Source organism: Lichenostomus cassidix, chromosome 1 (assembly GCF_008360975.1).
Source record: "Lichenostomus cassidix isolate B80296 chromosome 1, HeHo_3.0, whole genome shotgun sequence".
NCBI lineage: Eukaryota > Metazoa > Chordata > Aves > Passeriformes > Meliphagidae > Lichenostomus > Lichenostomus cassidix.
In genome coordinates, this window is record NC_139479.1 from 50,580,181 (window position 1) to 50,598,629 (window position 18,449).

General features: G+C 34.7%; 1 protein-coding gene across 7 annotated transcripts in view; it reads left to right on the forward strand.

Moving 5' to 3' along the window:
* DACH1 (dachshund family transcription factor 1) overlaps nt 1-18,449 on the forward strand; it is a 348,123-nt gene that overhangs the window by 144,262 nt on the left and 185,412 nt on the right. For all 7 annotated transcript variants that reach the window (XM_085058499.1, XM_085058517.1, XM_085058508.1 and 4 more), the window contains exon 2: nt 2,593-2,708. In XM_085058499.1, coding sequence (XP_084914625.1) covers nt 2,593-2,708 — 116 coding nt within the window. The remainder of the gene's footprint in view (nt 1-2,592; nt 2,709-18,449) is intronic.

Consider the following 18,449-nt stretch of genomic DNA (forward strand, 5'->3'; position numbering starts at 1 on the left):
ATTCTGTCAGGATTAAAGAGGTTTCCTTCTCAGAAATTTCACTTGAATAGAATCATAGAATATCCTGAGTTGGAAGGGCTCTATTAGGATTATCAAGTCCAACTCCTGGCCCTGCTCAGCACCATCCCCAAGAGTCACACCAAGTGCCTGAGACCATTATCCAAACACTTCTTGAGCTTTGTCAGGCTGGTGCTGTGACCACTTCCCTGTGGAATCTATTCCAGTGCTCAGCCATCTACTGGTGCAATATTGTTAGTAGGATTGGAATTGGGAGTTTAGGACTTTATGAAAACACTCATTTGGTAAAGTTTGGGATAAATCATGGAAAAAGTTAGGTAGCTGGACTTGTTTATAGCTTTGAGTGTGACCCCCCTTTTGTATACAGTAGCACAAACAACTTGATGGTAGAAGGAGACCAAAGGAAGAGTTCTGCGTTGGGTATTTCAGTATCACTCACCTATAATTTGCTGCTGACCTCTGTTTAGAGATTTGGTCCATGACTGTCTCCCCTTAGGCTTTGAAGAGGGGTGGTTTTGTTCCTCAAAATCAAAGGCAAAAGCATTCAGGCTTCACCATGGCTGTACTTGGTAGTAAACATCAAAGAGAGTCTTTGCAGGTGTGAACTTGATTTTTTTTTTAAAGACCTGGACGTCATTGCTACATTGTGCATTATGCCACATTACCCTGCTTGTGTTTTATGCTGTTGTCAGACCCTTCAGAAGTCATATCACAATAGTGATTTGAAAACAGTACTTCATCATAGATACTTAAATTAAACCATTAAAGTTTTCCTACATAGTGGGATTTCTTGGTGGGTGAATATATTAGAAACACTCCATTTAAATCAGATCATTTTTGTCTACAATGTTTTGTTCAGTTTTATGTGTATTCATGGTATGTTTATTTTTATTGTAAATCACAAAGGAAATATCAAAGAAAAACCAGAGACACTTAATTTGGTCTTTTGATCTGGAATACAACAATATTCTTTTTCTACAACTGTTTTTCTTGTAGTTTTGAACATATGACAATTTTGTTTATATTAAAGAAAATAAAAAATCTCAAACTAATCAAAGAAATTACCAAGCTTATAATTTTAATAATGACCTCAGCTCAGGACATTAAGTTGGGAATTAATGATCAGTTAAGGTTAATGACTCAGTGCCTTGAGTCGTTAAACTTCAAGAAAATGCTCTGTACTTTGATTGTTTTTGGTTTATTAAAGTTAAGTTGTAGAAGTTGCCAGAAAAAAGGGAAAAAGAATGGTATTTCCAAACACAATTGAAGTTAATGTGAACAGAAAACAGAGGTATTTTCTTATCTGCCTTATTGTGCAGTTCCAGCATGTCTAGAAATACCATTATCTCTGATTAGAGTTTTGTTAAGTGCGAGGACCTAAAGAGCAAAACCTTTCATACCCACCTTTCTTTTCTTTCTTGTTCTGAAGAATTTCAAATGTTTGGCAGAGTATAGGTTAACCCTGCAGTTTTAGAGCAGCACATCACCTTATTCTGTGAAGTTATTCCACAGTGTCCCCTAAATGAGCAGTTACAAGATGTTGCAGTAGTACCATGCTATGATCTGCACACAGGAATTCAAACCTTTGGATATGCACTGTATGAGCAGTACATATTTGTATGTAAGTGGGCAATACGTATTTTCATTGTCATCCCTATCTAATTTGTATGCTACTTAGGCAGTCCAGGAGATGGAAAGTTGTGTGTGTGAGCATTTAACAGACAAGGAGTGCTTAAACCTGAAGCCCTTTTTTTCCTCCATACTGGACAGATGTGAGCTGCTGTGGTGGCGGTTGCTCAACAATATCGTACAAATAATTCTGAGTCCTTTCTGACATATAAAGTAGTATATTTAAAGTAAGGTGTCTTAGTGAGATTTTCACTTTAAATAGAATAAGGGTTAAATGATAACTTGACTTATCTTTTAAATGACAAAAAATAAAGAAATTGCAAGACCTTTTCACACATTAGATATGTATTGTCATTTATCATCTAGATATCAGGCTAGCAGTGCGAAGTAATAAAACATATCATCGAAAAATGTGCTATAGGTCTGAATCACTCTTTCATTCCACCTCCCAGCTAACTGTAGTATTAAATCAAACAAGCAGAACATTTCCTTAGGCAGCCATTGCCTTTTAATTTCCTGAAGAACCTTAAAATATCATTCATTACAAGTACTACACATATTTGGTTTTTAAAAGTCTCATAAATCAATAGCAGGCTGACTGTAATAATTATTACAAGTTAGTGCATAATTTTCGTGCTGAAGGCTGCATGCAGAACTTTAGCATATGCAAACGAGGCAATTCAAACTGTGTATAGATATTAATATGAAGAAGCAGGTAACGAGGTGCAGGCTATGAATTATGCATCAGGAGCGGCTGATCTTCAATGAGGAAAATGAATTCAGCATGTAATCTAATTAGTGATGGAAGTCTATTACATCTAACTGCAAAAGCAACCGTCCTTGAAACAAATTTATTTACAGTCCATGTTACCACTTGAAACAACTTTGAAATGATGTGTAAGACAACAGCTTAATTGTAAAAATTTTTTTGTTTGTTTGTTTCAGTTCTAGACCTGGAAGGCCTCCTAAGAGGACTCAAAGTGTCACCTCCCCAGAGAATTCTCATATCATGCCACATTCTGTCCCAGGCCTAATGTCTCCTGGAATCATCCCGCCAACAGGTAGGATCACTAGAAACACCTTCACATGGGCAATCATTTGAATTCATGGCGAATATTGACTTGTTAATAGATTACCAGTCTAGGAAAGCAGTACACACATATCACAATAGCTCCCCTAATGTCACATTATTGGTACACAAACATGTTGTATGTAATGGAAGTTGTGGGAGCTTAGTACTTCAAAATAACTGAAAAAATAATAATCCTTTATGATTTTCCCCCTGTTCTTTTTCTTTATAAACAGAAACCTTTCAAAGCATGAATTACCTATCATTAGACAATAATCTTCCTATTCATGTTTAATAGATCAGATATCTTCTGCTTTTTTTTGCTGCTTTGCTTCATTAGATAATGTCATCATGAATATAGTTGCCTGAAGAAACTGAGTTAGTTAAAATAACTCCATACTGCACACATGTCTTTTTTAATTTTTCATCCTGAAATTCTATTTTTGATATGTCTCCTGAGGCCTTATACTAATGTAAAGTCCTGTAACAATCTGTTTCTCATACCACTATTTTCTTTTGAAAGTTACTATACCATGTCCTAGCAGTGACTTGCTCTTAGACACAGTTAAGTTAAGAAAGGCTGTGTTGTGGGGAGGAGTTGAACAGTCACCCAAAGACTGAGGCACCTGATAGTCAAGCTGTTGGTGGTACCATATTCTCTATCTTCATGTTACAGACCAGTTAAACTCTGGCACTTGTTTCAGCAAAGCCCACCTGAGCTTCTGCTTCTTCCCCAGTTGTTTCCCACTTATTTTCACAGCTCAGGCTCTAAAAGTGATTTTCTCTAAGGCAAAGGAAAGATAATTAACTAGACAGATCAAATAGAGAGGAAGATTACTTGATCTTATAGACTGGATAGATGGGTGGATGTTTGAGTACATGCCTGTGATCACATGTCTCTCTGAGTATGAGCATGATCCTTGGCATGGTTTTGGTCACAGGTCACTAACATTCTCAAAAGAAATGCTCAGTTCAGGAAACACCAAATACCAGAAACTGTTTGAATGTAAATACCTTGTCTGGTGGAAGGGGGAGAGTGAAGGAAGCTTAGCTCAATGGACAAAAGTTGGCCTCTATTTCGGCCTTAGGCTCAGAAGCTGCTTTACATGGTGAGATACACACATAGCTGGAAATATTTGATGTGAAATTTACAGTTTTTACAAAGACTAAAGATGAGAAATGACAAAATGAAGGGAGGTCATGCAACAAAAGCTGGTAGGAGAGACGTATAAAATAAGGAGAGGGAAGGAGGAACGAGACTGAGAGTGTAGGGGAGTAAGGGAAAACATCAGGCAAGTAGGACTCACAATGATGACCAGCAAAAAAACAAAAGAATTTGGATTAAAATACTTCATACAGTAGAATTTACAGGATAAAATCTAGTATAGATAGCAGAGATCATGCAGAGTGAATGCAACATGAGAATAATAGATGGGATCTCTATGGGGAGAGAGTGAAAGTTTTTATAGGGCAGAAACATTCATGTTCATGATGGAGAGATCAAAAATTGCAGAAGCAAAGGGAAATTATTTGGGGGAAGTAAGGCAGGAAAATATCAAAGAAAAAAATGCATGTGAAAAGTAGAAAGGAGATGAAAGAAGTCAGAGACAAATAAGCAGGCCAAAAAGAGGGAGACAGGAAAAGAAACCTTGTCAACAGTATCGTTTGGGGTTTTGTGTTACAGTTAATATCTAAGAGCAGATCGCCTCTTGATTTTTATTTTAAGAAAGCAGTTTTAAACCACAACTAATGCCTGAAAGTATCCAATTTCGCTCTAGTCCTTTAAAGCTGGTCATAACAAGTTAACAATAAAAATATATGGTACTAAAACCAGAGATCCAATTTCTTAGAGTACCAGCCCACAAAACCAGATGCAGATCTTTTTAAAATGATGATTAAAAAAAAAAGAAAGAGAAAATAATTCAAAATTAAAGAAAAGGCATATATAAGATTATCATTCATCAAATCCTTTTAGGATGGTAATGCTTTGTGAGTCTCTTGCAAAAGAAGAAAGGTTTAAATGCAATCGTTACTAAGTTTGAACTGGTTTCACATTACATGGCTTACCGCAACAGAAGGAGTGGTATGATTTTTTCCCCATTATGGTGGTGTTGAGTCCCAAACAGCACAAAAAATGCAAACAATAACACTGATAGAAGCAAGCTCTGGGGTCTAGTGTTCCATGGGGTATGCAAAGGTTCAGCAAAGATAAAGAGCATCATGACAGCACTGCTACAGTCATTCCAGCATTTTATAGACAGGCAAGTATAAAAATAGGCTTACAATCTGATCTTATGAGTTCAAAACAATGAACATTTGTGGATCTACATTGTAAATACGTACCAAAACTACTGTAAGAGCCTTACCAAGAAAAAACTGCAATAACTGCAATAGATCATGTAGCTGCCATTGTCATGTGCTGCCACATTAGTTGATACAAGAAGAATCTTTCCAATTGTAAAATTTTCCTCCATAATTTGACTGTATGTAGAGAAAACCACTGAATAGTTGAGGCTGTCAGGCACCAGTGGAGGTCACCTAGTCCAGCCTCACCTGGTCAAAGTAAGATCATGCAGAGCAGGTTGTTCAGGGCTGGGTACACTTGAGATTCTGTGAGCATCTTTGAGGACAGAGACACCATGATGTCTCTTTGCAACTTGTTCCACTGTTTGACTACTCTCAAAATAATGTTGCATTTATTTTTACTTTTCAGTGGAATTTCCTGTGTTTCAATTTGTTTTTGGGCCACACTTGTGAAGAGCCTGGTTCCATCTCTTTCCTTACCATGTTTTCATACACATTAGTAAGATAGCCCCCCATCTTTTCCAGACTGAACAGTTCCAGATCTCTCAGTATCTCTTGATATGTCAGGTGTTCCAAAAGATGGTTCTGTATTTGAGAAGTTTGTGAAGTTTGAATTTCCTGTTAGGATCCTGCTCTGAGCAGAAAAAAATTACCAGATTATTAAGTGTTTCCTCCCCCTTGTCTCCCTGTTCCTTTTTTTTTTTTTTTTCCTTTGTAATAACTTCTTTTTAAGCTTTCTGATTGATTTAATAATATGAGTGTAATAACTAAGTTTCCTTCTTGAGTACAAAAAAGTATAAGTGATCACACAAACAATTATGTGCTATTTAATGCTCTTTAGATATAGAGATCTGCAATTATTAGGTATATCTAGGACACACAATGCTACGATTTAATGCATGATTTTGACTTGAAAATTTTCCTTTTTCTGAAATGTGCTGCATAATACAGAAATAGAGATTTAAAGGTGGAAATCTTGATTTCTAAAGTGACTGGTTCTGCATGCATTGTTTATGTATGCAAAAAATACTGCTATTAAACTGTATGCTGAGATTTCTCGTGGTGTTCTGGGACTGTATATTTTTGTAGGAGGCCACGTTAAGGAACCCTTGAAAATATTTTATATCACTGATATAAAGTCTGAAAACACATGCAGAGAACATTGCATCATCACTTAGAATGAATTTGCTTTATGGAAGTATTCAGGGACTAAGATGACATCCTACCCCTAAGAGGGTAGGGATGATATACAGAAGGAAAATAAAAGAGAAAAAAGGAATAATATTCCACATTTTTTTAAATGAAGTATAAATTGAAGAAGTGAGGATCACCTCTCAGTTGATATTCTGTCCATTTTATTACAATTAAATATTAACTGCAATTGTTTATGTATCCACTGTCTTTTATTAGGGTCAATTTACAGAATGCTCCCAAATTTATAGAAGACTGGTCACCTCACAAAAGATAATCTTATATTTATGAAAGTAAATATATAGAACCTTTGATAGTGTGATAAAATGAGAAGTATGTAATAACAGGAAAAGAAGAGCTTCATGAATTGTCCAGAGAAAGAAAATCTGCCTATGTTACAAATCATGTAGTCAGAAGAAAGAATTTGGTGAAGGCTCAAACAGTTGCACTGACTTTTCTGGCTTATCTAGATACCTTGAAATCCTTCCAAAACTAGATGGCTCATCATAGTTAACTTTGATCTACTATCTCTCTGTACTGCAGATCTTTTCTTGGCTAATGTACTTCAAAAGTTGTCTAAAGTTGAAACAGTACAAGATTGTAATTAATTGTGATCAATCAGAAAAGAAGTGCTACACGTCTTAAGTGTATGATATACAGTGTGGTCTGTATTTTTATATCTGGAGTAGCTATATAACATATAAAATGATATTTCCGTTATTTTTCATGCAAACTTTGAAAAGCAATTTTCTCCAGTTTTCTAATTATTTTGGTAATCATTCTTCAGTATTTTAGGTTTTGAAAACCTAAAAAGCTAAAAGCCTTTTAAACTCTTGGCTTAATTCTTCTGCAGCTTGGCCTGCTGAGTCTGAAATCTAATGGTGATGAAATGAGTAACTGCAATCTCTTGTGCTTATTTCAGGAACTGCATCTTTCAAAGATAGAATGAGAATATAAGGTTCTTTTGGAAATCACTGACATAGGGCAGGATAAGAATGCTCCTTCATATAGTGATATATATCTATAAATATATCTTTGTCAATTAAAGAAAATAATTTCAAAGCACCTTACATGTTCAATCTATTACATTACTTTTACATTAATCTAATCTCAGTAACTATTGTCGCTATTAGTATTATTTTTAACAGGTTTGCTTTATGATCGGTACTTCTATACACCTATTCCACATCTGATACCAGATTTTTCCAGTGTAAGGAGATTATACTGTGTTTCATGTGTAGGAATTATAACTAGTCTTCTTTTTCTTAAGTGGTAATATGAAGATGTGATTTCTAATCTCGTCCTTATTTTCTCTGTTGGTGTGGGCCTGATTCAATAAAAGTATATTCCAACTTCCATCCTATACAAAATTCTTTGAGCCACAAAGCATTTTTATGGGGAGTTGGAATAAGGAGAGAGTTGAAAGGTTCTGTATAGATTATTTCAGCTTGGAGGACAAATGTAGTTCACAGATGCAGCAACTGATAAAGTGTGGTAAAGTTTTTTGCTAAAGTAGATGATTAAATTATTTGGTGTTTAAAGAAAGATTAATCACATAATTAAATAATTTCATTTTCTCTGCCTCATAGTTATTGATGTTGTATTAGGCAGATTGAAAGAATGGTTAAAATATAATTATCATTGTTACTCTATCCACTTCATATTGCCAAGAAATAAAATCTATAGCTACAAGTATTTCCTTCTGATAGGCTAAATCCTGTAAGGTCTTAAGAATGTATTTAACTTACTGAAATGAATAGAGGTGATTTCTGTGAGTGTTCCAGGGGATAGAAATTATAAATTGGAATTACAGAGTAATTTTGAGAAGCAAATCTTTTATTCAGTTGTTTATTTTATGCACTGGGTACCTTTTGAGATCCTGTGTTGGTTAAAAAGAAAGGCATCAATAAAACGGAGTGGCTATTGCTTACTTATTTAAAAATACATTCCATATTAACACAGTATTTTGGGAGTTAGTGTTAGATCATTTTTATTGTTAACATTGGTTTTGATTGGTGTTATAGGATGATAAGCTGTTTATCTGTTGGGGCTGAACTAAGTTATTGTAAGAATGAGCAACAAAGTCCTGCTTTCAGAGTGACAAACTAGAACTTAATTCAAGAGACTGAATCAAATTACACAAACATTTTTGCACTTCATTAAGGAAGTAGTCATTATAATTAATGTGAAAGCTTCTGTCATGTTCACTAGTTGATGTATCAGTGGGAAAATAAACTGACTGAACTCTGTAAATGTATTTTTTCATCATTTAAAAAATAATAATTAAGGTGTAATTCAGGCCACCTGTCGTCTCCTGAAAACAGTCATAATTTTGTCATATTATCATCCCACTGAACGGCTAGCTATCTTCTGCTTTATCACCAGAGGATTTATCGCTGGAAACCGCTCCTGGAAGCTCACTAGTTTTAAGTTCCAGTGAGTCCCTTACATTTTTCAGTCATAAAATCTTTTAAAACCAAGAATTACTTGCAGAAATGGAACCTTTTTTATTAAGAACTTTTAATCAATAAGAACTTGTAACTTTGCAGCATTGTATCATATGACACTACATATATTCAAAGCCTAAAAGATACTGGGGGAAAATTCTGTAAGTCATACTTCATGCAGGTTCACCCACTGCCTATTGAGAGGCATCCCTAGACTGAACTGTTTCCAGAAATGCTCCCAGCTTTTTTGATGCAAAGAGAACAAGTTGGTTCAGTTCAAAAGAGACTCTGGAATTAAATATTTAAGCAGTGAGGATAGTCACGTACTTTGACAGGCTCAAAGTACTCAAGAAGAAACTGGGCGAAGTTATTTTACAGTTTTAGTTACAAGCCAGTGAATCCTCTCTTCTACTTGTATCTTGTGAGTGCTCAGTATTAGGTTGTGATATGCACACATGTATTACCTTTCAGTGGAAAATCTGAGATAAAATTTTTTTTATTCTTCCTGGATCACAGAAAAATTTTGCCTTCTGAAAGCTGTTTGTAACAGCATTGATTTGTGAGTTTCCCCCCTAAGAATGCTATTTCTGTAGTACTTATATAGGATCCCAGTTGAATGATCATATTCTGTGAAGATGAACTATGAGAAGATATTAGTTTAGCCTTTAATAATATGTGATAATTTTAGGCAGCTTTGCAGAGTAGATTTAACTTGATAATAAAAAAAAAATTCTCACTTTAGAAGCAACTCTCTTCCCATTTCCAGTTTCTTGTTTCAAATTATAGAAGTATATTAAACACCTTGGGGGAAAAATCCCCCCACTTTTCAAAACAATATTTATTTAACAGTCTGCTATTGTAATGGTTTTCTGTAAAACAAGTAACATGTAAACTGAAACAAAATTAAAAACAAACAAAACACCAAACTCTTTTACAAAAGAAAGCAATTAAAACCTTATTCTTAAAGGCAAATATGTGGTGAAGCTATCAGTGACTACATTAGAACCTAGTAATGGAAGTGTTTCTATAGCTTTCTGAATTCCAACATTCTATTAATTGTAATTGAAAAAATTATTGAAAAGATACATATTGCAGAATATACTGATTGTTTCTTTAAATTATTCAAATTGCAATCTTCTCAATTGTGGGTTATACTGAGATTTTCTTGTTGCTCAGATTTCAGTCAGAGTCTTTCAATAGAAAAACATCAAGATAATCATAGTCCTTGTTTACAGTTTTTCATATAATAAGCCTGTTAGTTTTCCACCCACTCTTGCTTTTTAGTGAGAATGTTCAGCCAAAATAATTTGTTCCCAAATCACTTAATTTCTAATTTGTTCAAAATTAACCTTTTGTAGAGCAAACAATACATTGCCATTTAAAACATGAAATACAGAATATTGTTTTGTTAAATGCTGCCACTAGAAATGAACCTGAGCTGTTGAAATTGGAATAATATCTCAGTCTTACGAACACTTCGGTCCCTTATCTGAATGGTGTTGATTGTTGTAACGAAATAGGAACATGGCAGTTCTTAGGGTGAACATAGCAAGGTCTGGCACAAAGCTCAGTTGCATCATGTTGCTGACTGTAGTTCTGCATCTTTATGATGATGTGAAGTTCCTGAATGCTATGGCGATGCCCAGCTCTTTTCCTGTAGAGTTAGACTACTTATATTTTTGCATGACATGATCAATGAAGGGTGAATGATTTTTCCTCTTCATTTTGTATTTGATTTTCTACCAGTATTACATATTGCATTCAATAAAAACACCCCTTCAAATTTATATATTCCAAGTTAGGGTCCATGATTTCATTATCTTGTATTTGGGGATTCTCTAAAGTACTGCAACAAACTTCAGCTTAATTTTTTTCACTCAGTTTGGGTTTCTTGGGGGAAGGCAGTGTCAAATGTCATTATTTAATATGATTGCCTCCTGGTTAACAACAATCTGTCTGCTGTGGAGTTTTACAGATTTCATGTGAGGACTTCAATATGAACGGAATTTCCAGAAAATATGTGAGATAGCCCAGGTGTTTTTGTTATGTGATATACAATGTAGGTTAACTTCAGAATTTACTCAAATAATTGGTATTTTCAAGAAAAGTATGCAAGAAAGCATTATTTTATCTGGGAAGCTTTAGAAGACTACAACTCAAGGAAAAAACTTTACAAGCTAAGTACTGTATTGATTTATTCTCAGGCTCTTGGAGTGTTCCATGCAGGGGCAGGAGTTGGATTCAATGATCCTGATGGGTCCCTTCCAACTCAGCAGATTCTAGGATTCTATGAATGTAGTTTTCCAAGGAGAACCAGCCACTTTGAGTTGTCCTTATGACTTATGGCTCTAGGAACATTGCCTGCATGAATTGTACAAGGCACAGTAGCATGCTATCAGAATTATAATGAATCCACTATCAGTTGTTCACAGTGCACTGTATTGTTGTTGTTACTAATGTTGTCCCGTGTAATATATTAGAGTTATCATAAAGTAGTCTTAACTGGGAGAAGGCTTTTGAAAAGGAAGGTTGTTCTGGTTCAAGTTTAGGATTACAAGGCCAGATTTTTCAATCTTCATTCCATATCATCTGAGAATTGCTTAACATTTTTCTTCCTGTTTGGAAATCAGAGTCTGAACTGTTTAGTGATGTGAAGTTAAGCACATTTTCTAACAGTTCAGGTGCTGATGGACTGTGTTGCAAACATATACCAATCTATTAGTTATTGCTCATGGAGCTGTTTCCAAGAACTTTTGGTTTTATGAAAACCCAAGCTGGTGGTCAGAGTTTCCATGCATTCAAGATGCTCAGTTTGAAAACCTCATTTCACTTTCTTCAGGTGAGAAGACTTCTCTTATTCCTTCAAAATGTGGCCATAAGTAGATATGCTGGTTGTCTGCTTGTGCCTGAGAGAGCTGTTGCAAAGGCAGAGCCGGAGGGAAAGTGAGGAAGGAAGGTGTGCGTGATGGAGAGAAGGAAAGAGGGAAAAGGGGAGTGAAGAGAGAAGTTCTTTGAGTTGGTACAAACAATTTGTTTAACATAACACAAGGTACCTGTGTGCTGTTACGTATTAATTCATGACTATTAAGAAGTTACAAAGGCTATGTTGGTATAGTGTTTATGTCATAGCTTTCAGGGGCTATCCTCTTTCCACAGTGTGTATGTTCACAGGAGTCTGCATTTTGCTTTTCTGAAAAGTGTTTTTTAGTTATGTGGTACATTTGACTCTTAAATCATCTCATTTCAATCCAGTCCTAATTGCAATGAGATACTGTGCTCAAGCTGTCTGCAAAGAACAAACTGATACTGCTACTGGTATTAGAGATGTGACTGGACACTTAGGAAGAAAAATCTTAGTTTGGGGAGAATGTTGAGAATGTTACTACATGATGATGTTGGTCATCAATTAATGGTTTATTAGTTTCTAACTCAGAAAACAGTATCATGCTAAGACTGAGTAAACTGGTTAAAGGAAAACTGCACCTAGTGAAGACAAAATTAATAATGTCACTGGATTGTTTTAACTCATCAAAAGCATACAAACGGCAGATAGACTGACAGTGTACTGACAAGTTTTTTTGAGAATTAAGGTTTTGTCAACACTACCCTTTTGTTAGGGGGTGTCTGAGATTTAAGTTGACACAGGGGAAGTAGGATAAGTTGTGAGGAGTGTTTTAAATGGGCAGATGTTTCTACAAAATTTCCTTATCTCTGCATTCATTGTGCTGTCTGCTATCACAAGCACTAAGACCACACATGCAGCTTGAGCAATCCAGTTACCCTTTACTAAGAGGAAAGTTAATGGAGTAGCATTTCTTTCTGCAGATGCTTTTTAAAAATAGTGTTTCCGGCCTTTATAGTGGAAATACAGAATCTGAGACATGAGCTGGTGTGAGCTGCATGTTCCAATAATTTCCATTTGTGATTGCATCAGATTGCTAGACCTACCTTGCAAGGAACCATAAAATCAAGGGTATGATCTTTGATAAGCAATATCACTACTAAACGGCATGAAGTCACTTTTATGTTTTCTTTTGACAGTAAACCGAGTCCTTAATTCATATGCTATGATGCATCAATCCAATATGTAGAGATCTAAATGTAATTATTCCATTAGAATACTGACTCTGTAATGTCACTTAAACTAGGACTTCATATGGTGAGAAAGGCTGCTTAACACACTGCAAACAATGATAGAGTTTCCCTGTACTTTTGCTTAATAAATGTAAATGAATATGGGAATCAAAGAACTGTGTTACTTGGGTGATTTGATAACCATGTAACTTACCACGTCACAACAGTGCATTATTTTTATAAGTACCAGACTACCAACAAAAAGAAGAAAAACCTCAAAACCCAAATGGTTTTCAGCATCCGAGCAATATTCAGTGCTAGTATTTGAGAAGAGAAAGGTGACTTCTTGACAATCAGTACATTTGTTTTGAAAAGTGTCTCAAAAGATTCTACTAGATTAATATTTCATTCAAGTGGAAGAAAACAGTGGTTCCTGTGAACTCAGGGACTGTGTGACAAAACAATTCGTAAAGTATTTTTTTTCCTCTGTTGAAAGCTCAGATTATATTCAGGCTTTGATGTCTCAGATATACAGATGCTGAACACAGGGAGGACATCATACTCCTAGAAGTGAATGACAAAAAATATAGCACTTTTGCCTCTGCGAGCATCATGTTTGTGGAATATGGAGTAACTCCTTATGAAAAAGAATTTCATTTAAAAAAAAAAAAACCAGCCATAAGAACATTCTTATATAAAAACGTAAATTACTTGGATTTCTCTTAAAATTTATTTCTAGTATCACCCAGGCTACAGTTTTATATGGAAAGACTGATAGGAGCCAACATGTATGCAGAATCAAAATAAATTAGTATTACCATAGTCAAACATTCTTAAGTTAAATGAAAAAACTCCCGAATGCTTGCTCACCAGGAAAAGTCTGGGCAAGAGATTGTACTATTTAGGCTATGATTCCTATGAAGAATATGACTCTCATAGCTACATCTGTGCCAGTAAGTTAATGATAAATAAACCAGTTCAGAGCTATTCTTTATCCTGGAGGATAGGCATGCATCCTGCAGCTTACAACTGCAGATTTAAAATCTTTTTCTTACTACAGTCTTCCCCACCTAAGGAAAAAAATTGATCCATATCTTCTCCCAAGGAAGAATTCCTGGCCAGTTTTGTTTCTTGCACTGTCCATGGCCAATTACAGAACATGTTTTGTAGATATATTACAAAATCACTACTAGGTTGAATGTCTTTCTTGTTGAGTTTCTAATGTGTTTTTTTGTTTAAAGAAACTAGAGGCAAAGTTTTTAATGGAAATTTTATCTTTATCTTTCATTAGACCAAGTGCCAAAAGCTTTCAGGCTTTTAGAACACAAGCACTTATATTTTCTGAATGAATTTAATCACTACTGTGGTCGAAAAGCATCTGAAAGCAATTAAAAATGCTTATATGGAAGTTTGGTTTCAAGTAAAAGCAACTTGATTTCTCCACCTTCTGCTCAATAGCTGGATACCATTTGTCCATTTTGTGTTTAAGATGATGACTTTTTCTCATTAAAATCTCTTGCAGAATCTTTTTTTGGATTCTTTAATTGCTTTCTTCTCTACTCCAGGAGAAAACTCTTGATATTTTGAATTTACCTTTCCTCTTTTTTCCCTCTTGTTTTGGAGACCCCAAACTAACTTCTGACGATGAAGAAGAAAATAAATATACATTTTCTTTATGTACATTGTGTTTATCATTGTGCACAAAAAGAAGTATTCAGTCCAAACATGATAAAATACCATATCCATATCACTTAGAAATTTAAGGAATTATTAAATTATTTTGCACTTGGAAACAAATCTTTTAAATAATATTATTTTTTTTGGAAAATTTAGGGTCATCTGTAGATCACAGTTACATTTTTATGCCCTGTAACTGCTGCTGTCTGAGACATAAAGCTATGGATAACCATTCACACTTTTATTTTAAACAGACTTTTGTCTGTATAATTTTGTCAGAAAAATACTCCTATTTAATTTATTACATGGTCATTAGCTGCTGTATTTATAGAGATTGATTATTGTTATTATTACTACTGCTATTACTACTACTACAGTGTTTTATGATAAGTTTTGTTTCCTGTTTAACTGAATCTTGACTCATATGACCGGGAGTGTATTTAATGATATCAGTCAAAATATTAAACTTGGTATTGAGACACTATATTTAAAAAAAAAAATCTTGAGTTCCAAGTCACGTATCTGAGAAAATATTTACTTTTATTCTATGTGAACAAGTATTTTTGAATTTTCTATAAGTAGACTGGATTCTCACCTTTGTGACTTATTTTTAACTATCCTCTGAAAATTGCTAGGAGGACTACAATATGTAATTCTTTTTCATCCCAGTTTGAGACATTTTCCTTAATGAGACTGGAAATTTCACTGATTCCAGATTACACATATTTAACCTTGGCATGAATTTTGAGCTATATAAATGGTGCATTATAAACTCACAGAACTGTGGTAAGAATGAGTATTTTAATATATCATCCTTCTTCTCCATTCTTTCTCAAAGCTACTTTATTTCATACTCAGATTTATTTAATTAAATGTTTTTATAACAAAAAAATCTTCTGGAAGGTGTAACAATAAATGAAAAGTAACAGTAAACACTAACAAGATTTTCCCAGGGATGTTTTCCCTTGACATTCATTCCAAATATTTCATTTCTTTATCCTGTTTAGCTGACCCAGCAAGAGTTTCACAGAGCTTTCTTTTGGTAATGGACTGGCACTTTAAAAGTTGAAAAGAACACCACAATTTTATATTGGAAGTAATGAAGAATCTTTTCAGAATTTTTATTGATTTTTCAGACTTTATTTTTTATTAAGTAAGTTAATAGATTCAGTAGGTAGCCCAGATTAAAGTAGGGCATAGGCAAAACAGAAGGATATTTGATGTAGCCCTTATGTAACTCATAATCAAGTTGGGTGAAGGTTATTGCCAATGGATTTAACTTAATTTCTGTCTCACATCTTAGACTGTTTTAATTCAGTGAAACAACAGAAACTGTATTTAGTCTGCCTGTGGAAAATCCTTTTCTTCTTTGTGTAAAAATTTGTGCTAAGCAGGGATTTTTTTGTTTTGCTGTATAATTCAGAACTGTTTATATAACCTCTGAGATAACGCTGTCTTTTGGAGTTGTGTTTGAATCTGCTTCATTGCTCCTTTTAGAATTATTCATGATCTAATTGTATTTGTTCACTTAACAGGGATCCATCTGTGGCCTGCTCCCAGTAAAAGCCTCCTCATTTCATCCTCAGTCATTACACACGAACATCTCATGCCTTGCTTAGCTCCAACTCACTTTTTGTATAGCATTGTTCCTATGGTTACTTGCAGGGATTATTTCTATGAAGTTTACTATATGATTCGTTCACTTTTTATTTGTTGCTTTGATATAGCTTCTGCTGCCCTGACTCTGTATTCAAAAATCACATTAACTTCCATCATATCTTGTTGCCTAGACCTCAACATTTTTTTCAGAGATGTGAAAGATTTGGGAGCTCATTATCCTAATCAATTGATTTTTGGGGAAGAAGGTATTGGTATCACGGTATCATGGCATGTGGTATGAGACTTCCTCATTTCTTTGAGTAGTTTTGGTTAAGTGACTAAGTTTTGGCCATTATGCTGTCTCTTTAAGAGACTATATATACACTACTTCCTCTCATTTTTCAAAAGTTAGTGATTTTGAGATTCATCTAAATTCTGTCCCCTTTAAGTTCCTTTCTACTTTACACTGTTGTGTTTTCACCATATTAAAAATCAAAATAAAAATGCTTACTTAAATTTCACTTTCTGGTTTTGCTTTTATGTCTATAATATGCATAAAATATAGACTAGACTAGAATATTTCAGTTGGAAGAGACCTACAACAATCATGTAATCCAACTGCCTGACCACTTCAGGGCTGACCAAAAATTAAAGCAAGTTATGTAACTGTATTTTGGCAAGATTGTTAGATTCATTTTAGACACCTTAATACTGTTTTCTTCAAGCTTGACAGATTTATTACTTCTATTATTCCAATAAATCTGGGAGGAATGCCATCAGGTAATGTTATTTTAAAGAAAAGATGAAAAATACTAAACACTGATAGATAAATATGTAGCAATGAAAAGGGATTTCCAGTGCTAACATAGCTCATAATTTCTCCTAAAGGCCTCTTAAGACTCTTTTGCCAAATGCACAAAGAAAATATGAACCTGAATTCTTACCCCCTCTTTTTTTTTTTTTTTTTTTCACTTATCTTCCTCCTGCTTCCTAGCAGCTTCTAGGGAAATTTTCAGATGATGTAATTGTTTTGAATTGCATTGGTTTTCTTCCATTTATACAGTATACATCTTCAAGAAGAAACCTCACTGCCTGAGGTTGCTTAATGAGCAATCTTTAGCTTTGTATAAATGGCACAAAAAAAGGAACTTTTCAAGACAATTTTGACAAATACACCTTCTTGTGCTGTCTTTGCATTTGTTTACAATAACAAATTCTTGAAAAAATACCTGCTAAATGAAGAGTTAAATCTTTAGCATAGCATGAAAATACTATTTGTAGTGCACAGGATCAAAAAGAGCTGTGCACATACACTATCCTGTTTAAAGATCTATAAAGAGACTTTTCACAGTTCTTTTAAAATTGTAACTCTTATGAACACTTTGCCAATTTCTTTTTAAAATAACTTCTTTTTTCCTTTCCTTTTTAATATAAGTTTATCATTCAATATATAGAGCTGAATTGCATAATTCTTACCAGCATGGACAGTGGGCATCTCTTTGATGCTGAGGCTTTCAGAATTCCACACGCCATTCCACACTGTTGCCATCTATTTTTTTTTGGTGTGAAATATACTATGTAAGAGCACTTTATTTAGAGTGTGTGCTACTGAGAACAGAGCTTTCTGGGCACAGAATTACAACAGTTTCAGCCTGACCTGACAGCCAGAAGGAGAGAGAAACTTGGCAGATTTTCCTAAGTTCTTTTCAAAGTAGGAAATAGTTTCAGATACTTGTCCCTCTTTGGTCTTCCACTGCCTCTATGAAGGGAGAATTAAGGGAATATTTACAGTCTAAAAGAGACTATTCCTTGTCATCCTGGGGGCATCACTATTACAACATGACAAAAGAGTTTCCATTCCTGAGTTAGTACGTCTGTGTGGTGATATGTACCATGTGGACATGCTAATTCGGGAATCTCACTACTATGCTCCCCTAAATGAAATAAATAGGTGCATAATCATCACCGCATACCATCCCTTTAGGTTTACTCAAGTCAATGGAACTACATCTTTCTGAGCATGTTGGAGATTTTCTCTATGCTCTGATGAATTCATATTTTCAAATTTTTCCATGCAGCAATGAAAAGCATAGTGATGTGGTGGATTTTGTATTATATGAAAGTGCCGGGGATATTTGCTGCTGTCCTGTTCTGCAGCTGATTTCTAGCCCTAATTCAAGACATGGCAATATCTTTTGGGACCAACCACTAAATGTCTCATTCAGTAGAGTTCCTATTGATAGCCCAGTTACTGCTGATGTGAGCCAGATTGTGCCCCTAATCCAGCTGCTCTCAATCCTGTAGATGCTTTGCATTCGTTAGCAATATGTACTCTGGCATTAAACCTAAATTTTGATTAAAAGCTGAATATTTATATTGTGGAAGCAGTTTGCCTCTGTAATTTGATTTTAATAGGAACTGGGGAAAAAAAATAACTGGTA